We start from the raw sequence: 22,147 nt of genomic DNA on the forward strand, positions 1-22,147 counted from the left end.
GTGCATTTTGACCTGTTTTCATTGTATGTTTCACTGAGCACAGGAAGGACAGTGTTTGAGTCATCAAGTCATGCATTTGAGGGTTAGAAAGTATAACCAGCCACGTAATCTGTGTAAAAGTAAGGCAGCCTTCCTTGTAGGTCTGTGTCATGAGCTAGCTTCTAATTGCTACATTTTCCCCAGGCAATTATCTCACTCACTGTGGAGGTTAGAGCAGGCTGTGGGGTAGGTTGGTGGGAGGACATGTCTCAGCAGTCTGTAAGGAAGTAAGTTGTTTGCCATAGGAAGTCTTGCTTGTTCAGTAGCAGAATTAAAAAAAAATAGTCACAAGTAAAGCAGTGCCCTGCTGGGAGAATAATACCAATGTAGTCAGAGGAAAACTGGTAACAACTCACCTCCTACTCCAGATTCTTCATAACAATGCTGTCAAGTCTCTAGCACCAAGATTTTGGCATATAGCAGTTCCTCATGTTCCTCAGTCTCTGGCTGTCCAGTGCAGCACACACAGGGCTTCACTCCTGCAGTGCTAACCAGTCCCATCACAGTGGAAGTCAGAGAACTCTCCTGGCTCTGCCTGTTCAGGGCTGTGTTTGGTGGTATGAATATAAGGGCCTTCACATCTGTAATGTCCTTTGTGTTCTTCCTGGCTCTGCCCTTACCCAGTCTGTGGTGTTCAGGAACCTACTCTGCCTAAGTGGCTACTGAATCCTTCTGTGTGTAAGATAGGATACTCAGCTCAGGGAGAGGCAGAGTAGAGAGCAAGTTAAGTTGGGGAGAGGAGTTATCAGTTTAGCTCCTTCAAATTCTCATAACATGTTAATGAGTTTGATTTTTCACACTTTCTCCATCCCCACTAGAGACACAAATGGCACTTAAATTTATCACACCAGGGCCTCAGCCTTCCTGTTCTACAAATACCTGCTTCTACCATGCACGGTGATTGTAAAGGTAAATCCGGAAGTATGTCTCATATACTGATATTCCAGAGAACATAGTGACAAGGCTAGGAAAGAAGGCAGTGAAGGAAAAGAATAAAGGAATATGTTGACCAGCTGTGTCAGATCTTCATCCTCATGCATTCCATGTATTTTTGCCTGCCTTGGCTCACTATGAAAAAAAGCCCCAAAACTAGTCAGAGATTAGGAAACTAAAGATTGCACCATAACACATGTTCACAATGGAGCTGGATAAAGGCGTTGCTGTCAACCTCAGAATTCCTACCTTCACTTTGGCAAGCAAAATAGCTTTTTATAAGGCATGCATACATTTTCATACAGATTCAGGGAAGGAGGAAGAGTAAAAAGAGAGATTAACAAATTTGTATGTCAATAAGGACAAAGTTACTGCAACAAACTCACTTAACATCTGTTCGAAGACTCAATATTTTCTGATCATACGGTATTAAAATTAGAATATGTTACTTCTATTAAGCTACATTGCTCTTTGTCATAATCAAGACATTTTTATTTGCTAGGTATTATTTGTGAAATACAAAGTATTTTGTTGAATTCAGTATCTAAAATAACTTTTAAAATACAAAAGTTTTCCCAGGACAAATACAGCAAAAACTCATTGTCTATGTGCATAGGTTTGTCAGTGTCTCTTTCAAAACTTTGGAGTCCATTCTCTAATTTCAACCAGATTTCACTGCAGGATCAGTCCAACAACTCTTTTGAGAGTCGGTCCCCAACTATGGGCTTCAAATTTCTCTGATTCTTTAACACACTGAAGGGTAATTTTCTCTCCATGCAAAAGGCTGAAAAAACAAGAGTTCTTGGCTCTTTCTTCCTACCCATCCATAGACCAGCAGCAGATTCTTCCCCAGTCATCACCAACTAGGAGCTTAGAGGAATTTCTTGAGAAAGAAATAAAAAGAGAAAAATGTTTATCATCAAGACACAAATAGGACATGTGAGGATGCAACATTCAGGGGAGTAGGTTATCTTTAATGTTAAATGTGAAGAAAAATGATATAGAGTAGACAAAGATTTGTACTTCAAAGAGTGAATTCAGAATTGGATCCAAACTTTCCTGGAGTTCAGTTGGTTAGCTGTGGACAATCTCACCAGGTCAGAAGCTCTTACCTTTCTCTGAGACTCTGTGAATGTTAAATAATTTGCTGGCCAGATTCAGAATTCAGACTTGTTAGCACATAACACTGTGGCTTCAGCCACTGAAGTCTCTTCTGCATGCAGTGCCAACACCAATGAAACCAACCCGCTCCCCAGACTTTCCCACTTTCAAAACATATAAACATCACAGTCACTAAGTGCTCTAAATCTGAGCATGTAGAACATAGGAATCATTTTAGCAACTATCAAAATGCCAGCACTTTTGAAGAGGAAGACAACAACTGTTTTACAGTACATTGTAACATCCTGAGGTAGGAGATATCAACAAGTATTACAGCCAGATGAAACTACAGGGGGTGACTGAGCAAACGAAAATACTGCCGGCTATGTGAACTGAGTGAAGTTTAATAAAGTTGTCCTTTGTCCAAAAACTTCCTGTTTACATTTTAAGGAGATGGCATCTCTAGCAACTCCTAGGATAGTGTTTTTTTCTATGGTGCAGAGACAGTGTGGCTGCTACTGATCTCTACTACTATTCTGGTCGAAAGCTGCTATTTCTCCTGGGTTGTCTCCTTTCTGACCACTGACTATCCCAACACCTTTCACTTAATAAATTCAACCAGATAAATCTCCCAGAGTGACTGCTTGGCTAAGATGGCGTGATTTGACTGACATTTTAGAAAAAAACCCACAATGACAGCACCATAAAAGACAAAAAGCCAGCAGTAACACAAACTCCAGAATTAAATAAAGTGAAACATAAACCTGCTGATTTAGAGCAGAGAAGTGGAGCTCTGAGCTGGCACCGCGCACTCTGTTGGACACCAGCTGCAGTGCAAAGGGAAGGACGGTACCTGGATACAGCCAGCGCTGTCACTGCTGGGCTGGTCTTGCTTGGTTTTCCAGTCAAGGCAAGGCTGGGATTCAGTTCCCGACAAAGAACAAGATGTTTTCCATGCTTGTTACCTGTTGTGTGGTTTAAAAATAAATATTTAGAAAGTATCTGGGGGCAGCATGGATGAGATTGTTATTATTTACGGTCAGCAAGTTGTTAAGTTGAGAACAAATATATTTAATCTCAGCCTGTGCTGTTGCAAAATAGGCCCATCCCAATTTAATTTGTGGCTATGATAGTTACATGTGCTGACGTGCGGCTGTATCAATTGTGTGCTAAATTGGATTTGTGTATTATTGCTTTCTAAATTGCAAGCCTAGTTCAGCAAAATTGTTCATCAGTTTTCACTGGCTCTATGCTTAATAAGATGCCCCACAATACCTTGCTGCCAGGATATAATACAGCCCATAATTGCCTAGTAAAAAGAAATTACATAAAGTCCTGGTATTATCAACTTATCTAAATCTGCTCATAGGAGAACCAATAATTAAATGCTGAGAACATTTCACATACACACACATACATACACACACACTTAACAACATAACTCAATCATAGCTACTTTGGTCTTTTTAATGACTGTGTTTTGTATTAATTTTACTTTCTTTAATGTGTAGAATGAGATCTGGGAATATTTGGCCATTTAAATAATTCTGAAGTCATCTGAATAGTTTAAGGGAGCATGTCACTGCTTTGATTACACCTCTCAACTCTTGAATAAAGAACAGTGTTGCTGTATACATCTGAGAACATGTGTCCTTATGCTTTTGTGTGAACAGGTGTTCACATACGCATCACAAGATGCCTGGTAAACACTTGTCTTTTTTTATGATCTTCTCTGAAAAGGGCACAAATAGGAGTATTTTGCTGTGTTCCTGTGGGCAGCTTTTAAGTTCTAGTTTGGATAACTGTTGAAGTCATAAATTCTAAAAATATCAAAAATCTCAGTTTGCTCTAAGACATTCTATGCAATTGTACCCAAGTAAACAGGACATGGAAATGTCTGCCACATCAAGTTACAGACAGGAACTGAGGAAATTCTTAAAACAAATTGGATGTTTTTAGACATAAAAAGAATCTGCAAAATGACTACATAATACTACAAGGATTTTGGAAGGAATGTTTAATCTTTTGCTTTGATTTATGGCAATCTGATTAGAGACCACAATGAAACCAAATATGCAGCTACCACAGCCAGACTATTTAATGTCTGGCATCACTGGTATTCTTGTACCTTCTCTAGATGCTTCTGGCTCTAGCTACTCTGAAATGTCACAAAAGGTAGGATGGGCATCTGGTTTGTTTGGCATTTCCAGTATGCCTTTGTATGTATCAATATTTTCACATCACTATCTAAATAACATAGATACCAAGTTACATGAACAGCACTTCTGATGATCTCAGTGGTAATGTCCAGTTACTGTATAATTTTTTTTTTTAATGCAGATGTTACATCTATAGCATTATATTTATGCAAATTGCATGTCTAAATTTGAAGTAATAGAGAATGTCTGTAATGGGGATCACAGAAAATAAACTGTGTAAATTATACATACTAACACCACAATTCCTTTCTCTTATAAAATCCGCTGTGAAGAGAAGCTGTACTATTTAGGATGTGCCTTTAAAGCTCCCTGGCAAGTTTCAACTCCTGTATTTTTCAGAAGAAAGAAGTGAACTTGTGCTGGTTTTAATATCAGGCAGCACTGTAGCGCCATCGTCTTAATGACCTCAGCTCTGCAAGAACTCCAGAGTGTCAGCTTCAGCCAGGATACAAAGTACAGGCCATCAGCAGAGGTACCAAGGGAATGGGCTTTCTGGAGCCATGATAGTTCATCAGTTTCACATGTTTATGCAGAAAGGTGGTCTATCACGCTTGACAGAACTCATGACAGACCCTATGAAGACACTTCAGCTTTATCCAGGCAGGATGTGCTCATGAGACTGATGGCTCAGGGGTGCTCTCTGTCTCAAAGGCAGGGTGGTGGCTACCCACTACTTCTGCTGCTCGTTACAGTAACACTGCACCAGTTACTTGCACACCACTGTGCTCACACACCATTTTCTGCCTCACAACCAAACTACCTCTGCAGCACATAGTCACAACACAGTTTACAGCCCGCCCTGTGGCCATACCCATGTTGCCTGGCTCCTCCATCATGCCTCTCTGCAGCCTCAGTCCAGCAGCTTGGTCTGGGATATTGGTGTATTCGGTTTTCCACAGCTGTGTCAGCAAGGAGGCAAAAATGGAAAAAGCATGGATTATAACAATGGAGCAAGAGAGAGCTGTGGCTATCTGCTTCCAAGGAAGGAGTGGAAACTGGACTTCTATCATCAGAACAGGGGTTTGCAGTGTCCTCTCTCCCTCTGCCACTGTGCTACAGGGCATCACACTGAAGAAATGTATGCACAGAGCTGGTGGGGTTTCTGGGCTAACACACTAACAAGGGTCCCAGTAACCCAGGAAGCCGCCAGACTGGAGGTGGAACCAGCAGTGAATTCCTGCTCCTGATAAACTATTACTTAAGAAATGGCTATGAACCAACTCACAGAAACCAGACCAAGACATATTTCTGATGGGCAGTACAATTTTTACTTTCAAAACCACACATTCTCAAAACTCTTCCTGAATGGCAAAAACTCTTCCATTCAGGAGGATAAAAGTTGATAGGAAACGGATATTTTACTCTGATTTTCAGCTTCTGACATGGGCTTTTAGTAGCTCTGTCCATCAATTTAGGATGTCAAATTCTGCCTCTAGTCTACAACGAATGAGGATTCCCTCCCCTCTTCCCCATCCACCTACCCTCACCACTCCATCTGTGCTTCCTGTGATGATGATGCTGCGTGTGTCCCAGTCCAGCACTTCGGCAAAGCAGCAGCAAACAATACAGCTTTTGGGGATGCAGGAGGTGTTAACGCTTGCAAGAAGCTGACCATTAACTGTCCACAGATACAGGTAAGAGCCAGCACAAGAGATAATATCACTCTGTAACAAAGCAAGAGGCAATGTTTCAAAATCCTACACTCATCCTCCTCACAACTCCTAAGTGCTGATTATAAATTACAGAGTTTCTCGGACTTTAATTCTGACCTTTGTTTTGCTTCCGGGCAGATGATTTAAACCAGAGACAGTAAAAAATGATACTTTATTCTCATGAAAAGTTCTGACATTTTTACACTGTAGAATCTGAAAACAACTGTCTCGGATTTAGCCAGATAATGCAGGAACAAAGTGTTTGTTTGTTTGTTTTCATTTTTTTAAAATGAAAATATTTTAAAAATGTTCCTTTTCTATTTTCCAGAAAATGCTGGTTTTTAGTAAAAAAGCAGATTGACAGACTGATCTAGCTACTGTCAGGGACAGGGTCTGTGCACAGGCAATGCCTAGCACAGCTTCTGGGCCAGGACTAGCACTCAAGTGTTACAAATAAGCATTCTCTTAATTAAGGACACGGCGTCCACCTGCTTTGCTGCGAAGCCTTTGGTGATTTCACAATCCTCCTCTGCCCCTCACAGGGAGCTTAATGTCATCGCATTTTTACACTGTGTTTTGCATTTGGCCAATGACCAGCTCAGCACTCAGTGAGCTGCACTTCTGATGCAGGGAACACCCTTTGCAACTGAATCTCTGCCCTCCCTTTCCTTCAGGTGCACAATCTTACCTCAGACTGCATGTAAGGAGCAAATACACAGTTAACCCCTTTGGGTCAAGAAACACACAGAACCAAGAGCCAATGCTGCAATTTTAAATTATCTTATCAAAAGTGCAGCTTGAGCAAGCTAATAATTCAAATTCAACCTAACCTTTCCACTCCTGATGCATGCTAAGAACCAGTTAAATGGAGCACCATCAGCAAAGTCATCCAATTCTGGTAGAGGCCAGTGTGTCCTTAAATCAGCAGCACGCATCTGTTTTAAATCAACTAACACTACACTTCACCCGTGCCTGATTTGAGGCTAGAGCTCTTCACATGGCAGGGCAGAATATTGAAGATAAAACAAGGATAGCACATTCAAAACAGTGTTGGCAATAATTAAAGAGATTAAATGTCAACTACCTTATCTGCATGAGAGTACATAATGTCCAGGCATTTGGTAATGATCTAAAGAGTTTTTCAGGTCTAGACCAGGAATTTAAAACTAACTGAAATAGTTACAGCAAGCTTTTACAATCCTCCTTAGCTTATAAACTTTTTGGGACAGCCTTTAATTTTGTGGCTGCCTGATACAAACACCATGAGGTCTGAATCTACAAATGGAGATTCTAGATGTTCAAGCAAACATAAAAACCAATATTCACATAACAAAGAGCTGTATAGGGTTCTTATTTCACAGAAAAGTATGTGGTTCAGAAATTTGTTTCCTTCAAAATATTCTGAATTTTCTGGGAAAAAAACTTGTTACCAAACATGTAATTTTGTGTCAATATAAAAATATTTATTTCAGCACAATCGAAACATTTTGTTTCTATCTTCATGTTATAATGTATAAATATAGAGAAAATTTAACAAAAACATGTTTCAGAATTCAACATCCTGTTCTGCTAAAGTCAAGAATAATTTTTATCCACAACGTCTATAATCCTTCATACTTTTTGTCTTGAAGTTTCAGTCACACTTTCCTAAAGTTTTTGGTCTTTTAAAGGAATGCTTCTGCAGACTATTGTCCAATCAGTTTAACCATTGCACTCCAGCAAGCTAGAGAACTGGTCTTGGATTAATCACCGGACCCTGGCATAGACCATCTTGTTATTGGTCACCCCCAGAAGAGGAGCTACCAACTAAAAAAGCTACTGTAAATGGTGGGCTGTTACCTAGAAAGGACAGGACTCCATCCTCTTGGGGCCTGCATCCCCAGGTCTGTGCCAGCCCACCCACTCAATTCTGAACACTTGGCACTGCTTCAGCCGGCTTTGTGCAGGACCACCAGGGTATCCTGAACTACTGGCCTGCTGAAACCACTGGTCATTTGATACTAACCAGGATCACTGTTGCAGGATTGCTTAATTCCCATGTTCAATTACTAACCATCTCATTGTGTAATTAATAAAGCTCTAATACAAAATTATTAATTTTGCACAGACTAAGTAGAGAATGTCTGCTTGGTTTCTTACTGCTATGAACTCATTTTTGCCTCTCTTGTTACAAGCTCTGGTACTGGATCCAACCTTGAGTTGTCTGAGCAGTGGAATTCTACTCAAATATGTTAACAGAGACAGAAAACACTAATGTACAAAACATTTTTGGATGACAGAAGTTGGAAAAAAATCTCATCCAGAGTGTTTACAGTAAAATCCAGTCCAGAGTATTTTCCTATCAACCTGCATGCAATTCTGGCCAGGCACAGACCACAACAGACTTATTTCCACTGCTATCAAGAGCCCCTCCCACACCTGAAAGTAAAGGGGAAAGCAAAAAGCCAACACTGTACTGTGAAGTTGTAAGGAAGTTGTCAGCTGAGGCAGCGGACCAAGACCTAACACGTCTCAGCTGACATGGCTCTGCTGTATGAATGTCAGGAGAAATTAATGAAATAATGGAGGTAATAAGGTTATGGATGAGCCAAATCCAGGAGCTAGGGTAATACTTCATGCTCTGTAAACTAAAAGTTGTTTAATCCTGCTATCTACCCATCCAAAGATGCTTCTACTTTAGCTACTCAGTCTAAGATGTTGCTTTTAGTGCTTTCCTCTCATCATTAAGAACACTATTAGTGATCTCTGTAGAAAGAAAAAAAAAAAAATCAATGTATCAGACTCTCAGGATGTTTTTATGTTGGGAAGAGCACCCATTAAATTATCATGAAATGTTCATGGATACATCAGAAGGAAGATGATAAATGAAGATCTTACTGTTGAATTGTTGATGGCAACAGAACAGAGGCTTGCCCCATGGGCAGGAAGCTGGTTTATGTACGTCAGCCGGTTCAGGTCCCAAATGATGCAGGTTCTGTCATCGGATCCACTCACAAAGATGCTGTAGGTCACAGATGCAGCAAGGCAGGTCACTGCCTGAGTGTGGCCATACAAAGCCTGGTGGGTAAAAAGCAACCAATAAACAACAGCAGAGGGTGGCTGATTTACTAGGGAACCACAGTCCTACCATCATTTGCTTAGTAAGAACAAGCAACCTAGTCATTCCTTGCACAACTGAAAAACGTATGAGAGGGAAATCCCAAAGGGTCTTACAGAAACATCCTTGTCTTCAAATTGTGGTTGAGGAAAGTTTAGTCTCCAAGACATTAAATGATTTTCTCCAAGCTGCATGCTAACATGTATGCCCTTGGCATACATTTCAGATTCACTGACAGTGCTTTGTGCTCAAAAACAAAGCATCATTTTTCACTTCAGTCCATACAGTTTTAAGTAAAATTTCTGCTTGCAAAGTACTATTTCTCAATAGTAAACAAACAAACAAACAAACCCCACAAAAATGAAACAAAACTTATCAGGCTGTATTTCACGACCTTCCTCTGTCTTCTTTTTTTTTGTTATTCTGAGCATATACTAATATTTTTTCAATTTTACTTAAGAAAAAAATCAGCATTTGGGGATAAGTTTTACTTTAAAGCCATATATTAATTCCTTTCTCTTTCATCATTAACCAACGTCCTTTTTTTGTTTGTTTTGTAGGTTCTAGAGACATCAGGAGTGCCTAGTTTAATTTAGCCTTAAACAGTTTCATAAAAAAAGATTATGCTTTAGGCAATTTAATAGCACGGATAGAAATTGTGGATAGAAGTATACTGATGACAGCATAGTTTAGTGCAGCATTCTCATGTGACAGCGGTATACATTTCTGTTGCGTAATCACAAATGAAAGCAAAGCCTGTAGGGCAGAGAAAAAGTCCTTCACAGCTTTCCTAAAACGTCTTTCAGGGCTCCATTTTTAGCTGCCTTACTGTGAAAAATCAGACCCACCAGTTTTAATGTTGGCTTTAACAATAAATGCTTATTCCCTGCTGGTTTTCTCTACATGACATAATTAGCACATCGTCAGGGTCTGTCTCAGTTCAGCATGGAGCAGGAGAGCCACAGGTCCCGGGTGATTTTTGCAAACACATCTCGTAGTCTTTTCCAATGTGTGACCATGAGGCTTAACTCTTGCTGGCTAACGTGCTGCCACTTGCCAAGGTTACTAGGATAAGAGTATTCAAACATTAATCGACTTGTGAAGAAGCTGAGCTGCAGCAGGCTATGTACTGCTGAAGGTGACCTGCAACTGCAAAGGATGAATTTCAGCTTGCGATTTATACCATTCACAAGAACTGTTTACTAAAAATGCTGACATTAAATGAGGTCTCCAACAGTGGTTTTCAGAGGTCAGCTTTGGACTGGCTATAGAACTGTCTCTTTACAAAGGACTGGGCATAACCCAGTGCCTGTGCTTGAGAACTGCACAAGACCTCTGCAAAAAGGGCTGGAACAAGGCAGTTTCAGGTGCTCCAAATTTCCCCTTCTTGCTCCAAAGCATGAGAGAAAATGTACCCACTGTGATAGCATCCAAACTGCCAAGTCAAGTCAAGCTAAGATCCTGCTCAAGTTTTAATAAAAACTTCTTTTTTCTTTTTTTTTTTTTTTTTCTTTTAAACCCCCAAAAGATCCTACCTGGCAGTGAAGTGCTTCAAATATAAGCTGAATGTTAACCAGAAGGCTAGACCTGAGCCTGGTTATAATCTCAGCTTTAATCCACTAGTGTCTCGATGCATATTAATGCAAAAACCGTCTCGTGCTTTTAGCTCTCTACCATCTTCTACCATTGCTCTGCAAAGACTGACAGGTTTTTGCTTAATGGAAAATATCCTGTGGCATATTTACAACAGGAACCATGAGACCTCTCTTCAGAGTAAATTCACAAATATCTAAAGACAAAAAAGAGGACCAGCTTCATTGCAGGAATTCTTAAGTCCATGAGAAATTTAAGCAAGTTTGACCATCCAACTTAACTGGCTGACATGGACACAGACACTTCACAGCTATGCTCAGCACCTCCCTGAGAGGTCTGTGTGGCAGACAGCACAGCTTGCCTGGGTGCTTCTTGCAGTCTAGACTTTCATTTGGCCCAGAAATTCTGGGGGCTGGACTGCACATATCATTCTGCTCATGAACACTGAAGGAACTGGTAAATTGCACAGATCAATACTGAGGCTATTATGCTCAATCTTTAGTGTTCCACATAACTGTGGAAGTAGCCCCTGCTACAGAGGGAAAAGTGACTTTTTCTGCTGAAGTATAGTTTCTATACTTTACTACATTCCAAACCAGAATGTGTCAGTCCCGTGAGACAGCTGGTAAGTGAATAGCATCCACTTTATAGTACATCAGCTTTACTTAGGCAAAGCTCACTCTCTCAAGAAAGATGATACTTTTTTTGTTCAGCAGAAAAAGAAACTACCATGAAACACTGAATTACATGAAAGCAGCAAGTAATTCACAGGAAAACATTTAGAACCATAGTTCAAATTTATGTCTATGCCAGACAGTCATTAAAAAAAAAAAAAAAGCCTCTGCAAGCAAAGAAGAAGAAAAAAATACAGAATTTGTCATTGCATGATCTCATACCACTTTGTGGACTTTGGATAATACCAGATTAATCATAGTAGAACACATCAGCAAAGCTGATTTTAGATTGTTAAAGAGAAAGGCATTATATTGGAGATAAAAGACATCCTCTTTGGTTGCCTAAAACTCAAACAAACCCCCTGACTGCTATAATTTTGATGTTGATGAAGATTACTGATTATGCTTTTTCCTACTGCTATTTCTTCTATTTCTATTTCCATGTCCTAGCTTGGAATAATAACCAGGTGTATTAAAAGGTCGTCACTGAAGATCTTGTCTCATATTTCTGACTTCTTCTCAAGCAGAAAACATAATAAACCTCTGAAGAGAGACTGCTCTGTACACAGTTTCCCCCCAATTTCAACACACAAGAATTTCAGATAAATTAAGATCGAAATACTTCTCTGACACCCCAACAGACATTGAAGTTTTCACATCATTTAAGAACAAATAAAACATGTTTTGGTTCAGGGTATGGAAAGCACTGAAATATTGTCTGAATATCCCTCCAGAGCAAAGGAACAAAAGAATCTTCTAACACTTGGAGGCCTTGCTGACCAGTGAACCTTTTAGTAGTTCACCTAAAAGTAGTAGAGCTGTTTCTGTTTCTAGATTCCTCAGGGAAAAAGGGTCCTATTCTGCCTTTTAGACATGATAGAGGTGTACTCTAGCTTCACTTGTAAAGCTGAGAACTCACCATAGCTGAACTGTGCAAATCTTGCATGAGAATTCACTTTCGTAAATGAAATAGCATTTATATAGCTGTTTGATGACTATAGATGAGCTTCAAATCAACAGCCACTAAAGGGCTTTGGACAATGAGGATACAAACAATATCGTTCTTATTGGATGTATCCCTACTTCATGGAATAACAGATAAATGTTTCATATTCTGAATTCAGGTTGAGAGAAAATAATCAAGAACTTTGCCTAGCTGAGCCTTCAACTCCATCTGCTAAGTTTGCCACGTGTTTTGAAGATCCTGTCCATCACTGTAGGAGCCCCAAAAGAACTATTGGCATTCCCATGTGATACTGGTTTTAATCCAAGGGCTGGCTGCACTTCAAGTGAGGAAAACAGATGCCTTACCTTCATGGTTTCTTTGATCATGATAAACTTTGGAAATACTAACAAAATGGGGGAAAAAAACCCACCCCCACCCCCCCAAACAAAACAAAATCCAAAAATAAAAACAACCACCACACACCACAACGAAGCAGAGTTCGTAACTGGAAGCTGTGGGTAGAAGGCATATTATCAGCTCCGGACCTGGTAACAGGCTGTCACATGATAACATGATACCGCTGATTATTGTTTTGTTTTGTTTTTCTTCTTTCTTAATTCAACCAAGGGTATTTCCTCTGCCACTCATATGAGAGAAAGAAACTAGTCTTTTGGTTTTCATCAAGTTACTATAGCAAAAGAGCCACAGTACTGACCTGCCTCAGGTTTAGATGTTTCACTTTGTCCTTGACCAAGGAAATTTCCCAGACACACACAACTGAGCTTGTTCCAGATGTGATTATGGTAGTTGCTGAAGGACACACAGCGCAGAGGCACTTTCCCCAGTCTGCCATGCACTCAAATGTAGTCACGTTCTGTACAAGAAAGCAGCTTTAAGTCAAATGCTCATCTGGTGATTCCATGCATTTCTTAATACCAAATGGCAGATTCAATTTTCAGAGCTCCATTTCTACAAATTCAGGAAAGAAAAACTCAACTTAAGCAGTCTATGCTTACAGCACAGCTGCTGTACACCCACAGGCTGTGGCTGGATGCAGCTGTGCCATCCTCTAGGGGACAAACAGGAAAGCTGGATGAAGGTCAGTGTCTTATGTCTTAGGAGAGCTGACTCCCAATCCCTCTTCTGCCACAGACTTTCGCATAACTTCAGGCAAGCTCATTCGGCCACCATATAGTGACAGAATGTGAACATCCAATACAGATTAAAAAGAAAGCTCAGGCTGTGATAGTCCGTGCTAACAGATTTAGTGCCAGATTCTGCAATCCTCCTCCTACCTGGACTGAAAAGCCAAAAGCCACAGCACTAAATTCCATTCTGTGCCAATAGCTCTGTTAGCAGTAGCCAGATCAGACTAAATCAAGGTCAGGACAATTGCACATTGCTACAATCACAGCACAAACATCCTTCTGCTCATATTCTGCATTAGCTCTCTTCCACACAACGTGGACAATGCTATAGTGCTAATGATTCTGGTGGAGCTGGATAGCACAGCTGCAAAAACCATATCACAGACAGAACAAACCTTTACCTGCTTACAATGAGGACAAAAATTTCTTTTAAGCTCAAGTCCTCTGTTGACCCAGAGAGAACTCAAGCTGGACTCCCAACTACTTCTAATAGTGACTGTGTAATCACACTCACTGTACTCAGTGTCACTAGGCTCAGTGACACCCTGGCTTTTGAAGAGATAAAACAAATTATTTTTTACCTACAGCAACACTATGAACTGCTAAGCACTATTTTTAATTGAAATTAATGGAGAAAACTCTCGAAAATTTCATGCAGGTAACAGAAAGTAAAACACTAAAACACATCTCATGTTTTCACTTCCATTGACTGTGGGTATGTCTATAAAAACATAGCGATGTGTCTTGCACAAATAAGTCAGTATCTTGCTGAATTACATATTCTGCTATTCTGATACCCAGGCTAAATCAGGTGACTTTTCATGTCATGAAATTGTCCCAAACACATCCAAAAATCAGTGTGGTCGTAGTAGAGGAAGAAACTGAGCCTGTCAAGTGCCCTAACAAGCAATGTGATGGCATAGACCATTGATTTTTAACAGTAAAGAAGTAAGAATATTAACTTTCTAGAATAGAAGACATTATTATTTTGAATGAGTGCAGTGGGCTAAGCTTGGGAGCCAGAGGGGAATTGACAGATGGTCTTATCTTAATTCCAGCAGAAAGTTCTGCACAATGAAATTTCTAATTAGTGTCCAGGAGACCTTGTATTGTCCTTATATCCTATGAAATGGGGTTTCTCCTTCATTTTGACAGACAACCCAGTCACTGGAAGGAAAACCTGAGATAATTTAGAGGGGAAATGCCACATTTTTCAACAGGATAGAGTGACTTTGTACTCTGTTGGGATATCCAACTTGAGATTCCTCAAGAAGCTTGACTGTGAAAAAGCTGTGTACAGCTGAAGAACACACATATAATTAATTTCTGGAATGCTTAGACTTTTTCTTATTTACCTTCTCAGACCCATAGTTGCGAAAGCAGCAGGTGAGGTCCTCAAATCCCCAGCAGAATGTTTTGCTCCAAAGAGGAGGAATCAAAACTTTATTTTTTTCGACAGCCAGGATACCTTTCTCAGTATAAACAATGTGCCCAATAGCTCCCTTGGGGTTGTCTGGCAAGACAAAGAACATATTTAATTCTGTTGTTTCCGGAGCACTTATGTGAATTTTCCTCCTTGTACAGCTTGTGTGGTGAGGCTAGCAAGTCCCACAGCTGGACCCAGTGCTGTGGCCAGGCCCACTGACAGAAATCCATGCTACAACTGCAATTCCAGATGGAATACTGGAAACACTCCTCTGCAACGGACTAAAAAAGTCCGTGCAGAGGGGGAGACAGGCTCCAAAGGAGGGGGTTTAACAGCAGTGCCATTGAACTCCTTTTCAGGGGCAGATTGCCCTATGCCATGCACTGCAGAGGATGCCAGTTACGTCACCAACAGCTTCTGTAATCCAGCTACGGGAGCCCACTGTCCCCACAAAGACGTGTGTTGTAAAGAACACTGCTGTGGGATGAAAAAGTAGACAAACTGAAGTTTTTTCAGGCTTCTTCATGGTAAGAAAAGGAACAGACTAAGAAAAAGAAAATATTTGAAGGTCAAGAAATGGAGAAAGACATACAGTATTTACTTTGCTGTTGAATATTAAAAGAGAGAATAAGAACAGTAAGCTTTATGTTTCAACATTCAGAATGTAGAAGAGAGAAAAGATTTATGTGTCTTATAGAAAAAAAAAATAATTCTGAACTCTACAACAGAAGTTTCAAGATTTCTTCTGAATATTTGTTTTCAATGACCACTCACAATACACGCGTACACAAAAAAATGGCAGAAGGGATCTTGATTGTACCAACTCATACAAAGCTGTGTAATTATTTTGGTGTTCTTGAAAACCCAGATTCACACCATCCAATAATTCTGCACTTATTAGCTCAGAAAATGGAGCATAGCCCCTGCAGCACCTTTTATTGTAACTGGTGAGAGCTTCAGATTTTGCAGGCTGCTCACAAAAGGAGGAAGAATTCCAGTTGAGTGAAGGGACAGCACAGTCTCTCTTCCTGATGAACTTTTTCCTTGGGCATTCCTGGATGGATGTGGTTTAGTGAAGAGCTAGAACAAAGGGAAATCACTGAAAAATTAATCTATTTGCTATATCATGCAGTAGAGATGTCTGTTTAAAACCTTGATTGTAGACTCCAGGACAGTCATACATGAAGCTCTTAATTGAAATAAAATCTTACTCTTATTACATTTTGTCAGACTACATCCCTTCCTCACAGAGATAGGAAGCTAATCCCAGCAATTCAGGAGAAGAGAGAAAAGCATAGGGCAGACTTTGAGCTGTTTTTATTTGACTATACCCATTCCCAGAGTAGTGGTTACTCATGTGACTAAACTGATATTTGATGCCACAGCTGTATGGAATACAACAGGATCAGCATGATTAGAAAGTGGAATCACATACCTGTATGCAGGTGCAATCTGATGTAGTACACAATATGGAAAAGTCTATAGCCCATCTTTCGGCAAATTCAAATCAGAAAATGTCTCTGATTTAAGCTTCTATTCTCACTTTCCAGTTGAAATACTAGATTATAAAAATAAATGATGCTCTCTACTCTCATAATAAAGTGGTACCTGCTTTGGTATCTGTCCAAAGTTGCTGATAAAACCCAGGATGGTGCTCTTGATCAGAGGATCTTTAATTTTGTTGAGGTCTGTCTTGTCTCCATAGAAGTATGGGTGATAGGTGTTAACTGCCTCCACGGCAGCTGAGCCATGTTGTTTGTGGCCAAAAATCAGATCTATCCAGCGATGAAGGTGTGCACTGACATAGTCACTTTCCAATGCCTGAAACCAAAAGAAAATCAATTAATTTAGTAGAGTGCATTCGTTAGAAATACATTACCACTTTCTAATCCCTGCTGGAGACTTAAATTCTCTGCAAGTGAATTTCCACACTTTCAGTTCCTCCAGTACAAACATTCTCAGCACATCCTCACAAAATGTGACTAAAGAGATAAAGGGTGGATACGCACTGAAAAGGAAGGACACAGTGCAGCAATGCTTGATTTAGCAGACAATAGGAACAATATCCTCAGAGACAACACAGTCAGGTTCCACTAAGCAAAGTACAAGAACTCCACAAATCTTAGCACACCCTTCAGCTTCCACCACAATCTAAAGCCTGTGCTATCATGTCTGAATCAATACTGTTACTGGCACAAGATGGGTTAAATGAGCAGAACATTTGTTAGCATTTGATACTACTACTTCATGAACCACAGATGAATTAAGGTACACGTCCATTTGCAGAAATATGCCTTAGTTATGAATCACACTGAGTAGCAGAGACTTTATTTGAGAAGATACGTATTGGAAAGGGATTTGACTAGCAGAGGTTCTGAAGGACGCAGCAGGAGAAGTTGCATGCCATGAACCAGCAAAGACAATGCAGAGGTTGTACTGAAATGGCAAGGGGTGCTGCAAGCCAAGACAGGGAAGGGGTTTTGCAATACCAGAGTTGGGGTGCAGCAGGGCAGCTGTATGATAGAAGCTTCAAGACTGCTTGAGTTTGTTTGAAATACATTTTGCTACCCTTGCAGGGCTTAAGCAGAGTTGCAGCACCAGACTTCCTTACCCTGGAAAAACTCAGAGTCTGAATTTTTTTCCCCAAAATAAGAAATTGCTAACTTTGATTAGATTTGCCACCCATAGTGACAGGTGTGTGGAGTAATGGAAACAGAATGGAAACAGTCACTACTTAAAAAGACTGGGATTGATGCTACAAGGCAGTACATCCATGGCAACATGGGCTCCCTAGAAAGCTCAATGTAATCATAGCGGAAAACTTGTGCTTGGAAAACTCAGACAGCAAGTTCATAAGCAGTGGACACAATTGTGAGTTGAACCTGTGCCCACCTCCAAGTTATCCAGCCTCACCCATGCAGCTTCACTAAACGCTACTGCCCCTGTCATCACCTGCCTCACCAAATTTTTGTACATTCCCAAAAGGCCTTTCCTAATGATACAAGAAACATTATTAAAAATACTTTCCTATCTCCAAATCATTTGACTGTGCAATACTCCCTGATGCTCAGTTAAAGGTTTCCCAAGCAGACCATCCTGCTCAAAGCACAGCAGAAATAAACACACTAATGGGATCCAGAACAATGGCTCATTTCACAGAGCAGACAGTCAGCCCAGTGCAGCTGGTTTAAATGACCCTGCCCACAGCTGTAACAATCACAGAGAACAAGCACGGCAGACAATCTGTCCCCTGCAAACAACAGGAAGACACGAACAGACTCAGAACTCATCCTCATTAATAAAAGCAGTTAGTCCATGAATTACAAACTGTAAATTTTTGCCTGGCATCATTGCCAGAGCAAAACAAAGCAACCAACAGAACTGCAACTGTGCAGCCTCTCAGTATTTCACTAAGCACTACGGCAAGCCCAGCCGGGGAAGGAGAACTTGTAGTCTAAGGAGGAAGTAAATAAATATATTTAGTAGACTAGTTTCCTAACTTATTAAATACTCACAGCTTTATCTAAAGAAGAATTCTTTGCTCTTACATTCTTTAAAGCAATAGCCCAACCTCAAACAGTGTTGACAGGATCTGTTCAATGCACAAAACTCACTGTGATGCCTCCTAAATATGACCACGATACCCAGTAACAAGTACATCCAGTCTTATGGATGAATTCAGAGCAGACAGAAACCCTGATGTTTCAGAATTCAAGATCAATAACTCCTCACTTCAGGATTAGATGAACTTTCCTAGGCAGGCCAATCAACTTTCCTTGCACAGAAAGATTTCTTGCACTTTCCTGTGTAACATCTATTACTAGCTACAGTGGAGAGCAAATATCGAACTGACTGCACATGGAGTCTGATTAGGTCTGGCAAATCATTAAGGACACAAATTTATAAACATGATCTCTCGTTTGTTAAACCACTCCTATTTGAGATTTGAATTAATGTGTTAAAGTTTTGTGACTTTAGAAGCTGTGCCAATGTTATCTAATAGTGCAACTCCGTGGAAGCAGATCTGTAGAACAGAGCAGATGGTAGAGAGGGCCCAGTATCCACATTACGTACACTGTGGGGACTTTACTTCAAACTAGATCTAGTCTGCTCCCACAGGCTGAATGCCACGAAGCATCTGGAGTGCACAACTGGAGTGCAGCTTTTGGTTTTGTTTCATCCAAAACAAATCCAGTTCACACAATCTGAGATAGTTCTATAATGAGAGCAAAATCATGCTATGTGGGGGTGATTGACAGATTCATTTCCAAACCACACCCTTACTCCTAAGTACAAGGCAAAAGCAGATGTCCCCCATTGTACCTAAGTGCCTTCAGAGTGCTCAGCACTACACAAGCAGTAAGGAGCACAGCTCAGTACTTTGAACAAGCCACAATATAAGAGACAGCATTTCTGCCTATATTTGTCTTTAGAAGACATCAGTGTAAAATTGCAGCAGCTTTCAGGCATCCATGGATTTCTGTCTGCAGCACTTCTGTCAGGGAAGGACAGTGTTGTCTTTCCCATGTTTAGGAAACCAGAGAGCAGAGACTAAGCACCTTGGAAGGTCACAGTGATAGCACAAGACACAGCAGTGAAAGGAGTCAGAGCACCAGAAAACCGATATGCCTTCACTGGAGTCATTGAGGAACACAAGAGAATATTGCATGTTTGAGGTCAGTAGTCAAAACCTACTGAGTTGCTTGCCTGCAAGTGAAGGGACTGAGCTCAAATCTTCATTTTAGCAAGGACTGTATTTTGAACAGCAAACCTGCAGTGCACACAACACTTACACAAGGATCTCCTTTCTTATAGTAGATGTATCATCATGTGATTACAAATACTGACATAATACTCAGATCTCTCTTCCCTTCCACTACCTTTCAGTGTGACTAGAGCTCTGAGCCTCTAATCACTCTCCAGGTACCTGCAGAAATGTCTGACTCAGTAATGCCAGTTATTGTGTATGTACAGGAACTTCAGTAGCCTGAATATGGCTCTTAATCTCTCTGCATCTCAGTTGTTTGGCAAAAACATTCTCTCCTTATCCTCTCCAGCCAATAGGTTGCAAACAGGCATGGGACAGAGTCTGACTGAAAAATGGAGGTCAGGTTCCAGGGGAAATTCAGACATCAAACAGTGTTTTGTTTCCAAATCAGAACAAAAAGCCCAGCACTCAAAAATTTTTCATGTATTACAATTATTCCTGCCCAATTCCAAATTTGAAAAAAATTACAACCTTTTATTTTACTAGTAGCAAAGCTATACCATACAATATCAGTTATAACAACTACATCATCAAATATTTTCAGTTCAGCTTGTAATTTAATATGTATTTGCAATGAAAAGATAATTTTGAAATGTTTTGGTAAGAAAGACAGAAAGCTGAAATGTTTCATTGAGGTATTTTCTTGTTACTACTGTCACACTCCTGTTTTAACCTGACTAGTTTTCTGGTGAAAACCTCTTTCACCCATTTGTTTTCCCAGACAGATCTACTCACTATGTGCTTGTCAGCCCAGTAATACTGGGCTGTGATCTAAGTTACACATGTAACTGCTGCAGAAGCACAAGGTAAAACAAAGAACAAGAAGATTGATGTACCTTCTGTAAAAGGACTCAATAGTTACTGAATGTGCTGTAAATTCAATGTACTGGCTTAGTTACTAAACTTTGTGGCAGCACACCACTGAGTCAAGGTACTAGGCATGTTGATGCTTGAGACCTACTAATAACAGTAGGCAGCTATTCTCTACAACACATAACTTAGAATATCATTAATTCATAAGATTTTATGTACTGAGGCAGGATTCTGGGGCAAAAAGTGGTGGATTACTACTTTCAACTACATTTTCAAAATGATTGAAAATAACAATTTTAGTAAGCATATACAAAAGTTATCAATTTCAAAATACGTAAAGTAGCAAGATAGAAATTTAACTTACTTTAAATATCTTTTTAGCATTATTGTTCTGACGCAGATTTAAAGTGAAGTGTTCAGGTCATGAATTCATGGAGACTAAAGGAAGTATCTTAATCAATTAAACCCCTAAATGAAATATCTCACTATATGCTCAACAGTCCCCAAAAAAAAGAAATAAAGGCAAGATTACAGCAAAAAAAAAAAAAAGAAAAAAAACTACACAGGCTCAGATCATATTGATGTTCACTCCCAGGAGTAATCTGAGCACATGTGAATGAATCCAGAGCTGAACAGGCTCACTCTCAGAGTTATTCACAAGCTGAAGTGTTTCCAGGATCAGGAACCTATAGAGACAGCATGGGATGCAGATGCTATAAAGCATTGACTTATCTTTGGAACATAGTGTTTTAACAACAGTGAATTCTTCTCAAGACATGTAGATGATGCACACTACTAGGAGCATGTTCTCTCGAAACTGATTAATAGAAGAAAATAGTCTTCACAATGGAGTCACAGCCCATAGACCAGCTGATAAAGGAATTTATTTTAAAATGTGGATAAAAATGGCATTGCCATGCATAGGACTAAATTGAGATTACTGACAGCACCCAGGTGGCTGCAGGTTGCTTTTCTGGCAAGAGAAAGCCAGAACAAATAAATCAAACAGATGTGTAGACACCCACTTTAGATATGAGGAGTGGAACCATACAGAAATTCAAAATATGAGAGTATAGGGAAGGGGATTTGTATGCAATGCAAAACAATTAAGATGGTCCCCTTCCAGTTGTCTCTGTACTGACTTGAAACGAGGTATCAGGAAGTCAGAAAGAATGAGATGAAGATTCAAGAAAATGCCCAAGAAAAGCATGGAAACGATTTAGCAGTATGGACAATCACAAAACGCAAGGACTCTGAATGCATCACAGAAGTGCAAGGCAAGGGACATGAAAGTAATGCTAAATAAATTGGAGCACTGTGATTACTGTCAATGGTTAAGTGAACAGTGAAGAAAAGAATACTTACAAGACAAGAATATGATGCTGGTTTTGTTCAAAACAGGAGCAAAAAGTTAAGATAGTCAGTAAAGGGGTCGGAGATCAGATTTAGGAACCAGCATTTAGAGACAGCAACTGTGGAAAGGTTTATTTGGAGATAGCAAAACAGAAAATATGATTGTAGCCACAGGTTTGGATGCAATCACCTACAAAGAGATTATAAAGAGTGGAAGCTGAACCACTAAGGGCAGGACCTGCATAGCATAGGAGAGGTAAGAAGAACCCACTGAAGCAGAGACTGAAGGTACACATGATGAACCAGGATGACACAATGTCTTGAAAAGCATGGGCTATTTGTTTAGTTCCACCAATGCTAACACATACTATCATCACACTTCTCG

At 40.0% G+C, this 22,147-nt stretch overlaps 1 protein-coding gene across 1 annotated transcript in view; it reads right to left on the reverse strand.

Annotated features, from left to right (window-relative positions):
* Positions 1-1,788: 1,788 nt before the first annotated feature.
* Positions 1,789-22,147, reverse strand: part of WDFY4 (WDFY family member 4) — a gene marked incomplete at both ends in the record, with an annotated part of 133,028 nt that continues 112,669 nt past the window's right edge. Inside the window, 9 exons of the mRNA XM_080347540.1 lie at positions 1,789-1,855; positions 2,927-3,038; positions 5,104-5,191; positions 5,774-5,956; positions 8,822-9,001; positions 12,970-13,128; positions 14,758-14,915; positions 15,761-15,908; positions 16,437-16,649. Of these exons, the coding sequence (XP_080203666.1) occupies positions 1,789-1,855; positions 2,927-3,038; positions 5,104-5,191; positions 5,774-5,956; positions 8,822-9,001; positions 12,970-13,128; positions 14,758-14,915; positions 15,761-15,908; positions 16,437-16,649 (1,308 nt within the window). The remainder of the gene's footprint in view (positions 1,856-2,926; positions 3,039-5,103; positions 5,192-5,773; positions 5,957-8,821; positions 9,002-12,969; positions 13,129-14,757; positions 14,916-15,760; positions 15,909-16,436; positions 16,650-22,147) is intronic.

The sequence above is a fragment of the Nesoenas mayeri genome, assembly GCF_963082525.1.
Source record: "Nesoenas mayeri genome assembly, chromosome: 7".
Taxonomy (NCBI): Eukaryota; Metazoa; Chordata; class Aves; order Columbiformes; family Columbidae; genus Nesoenas; species Nesoenas mayeri.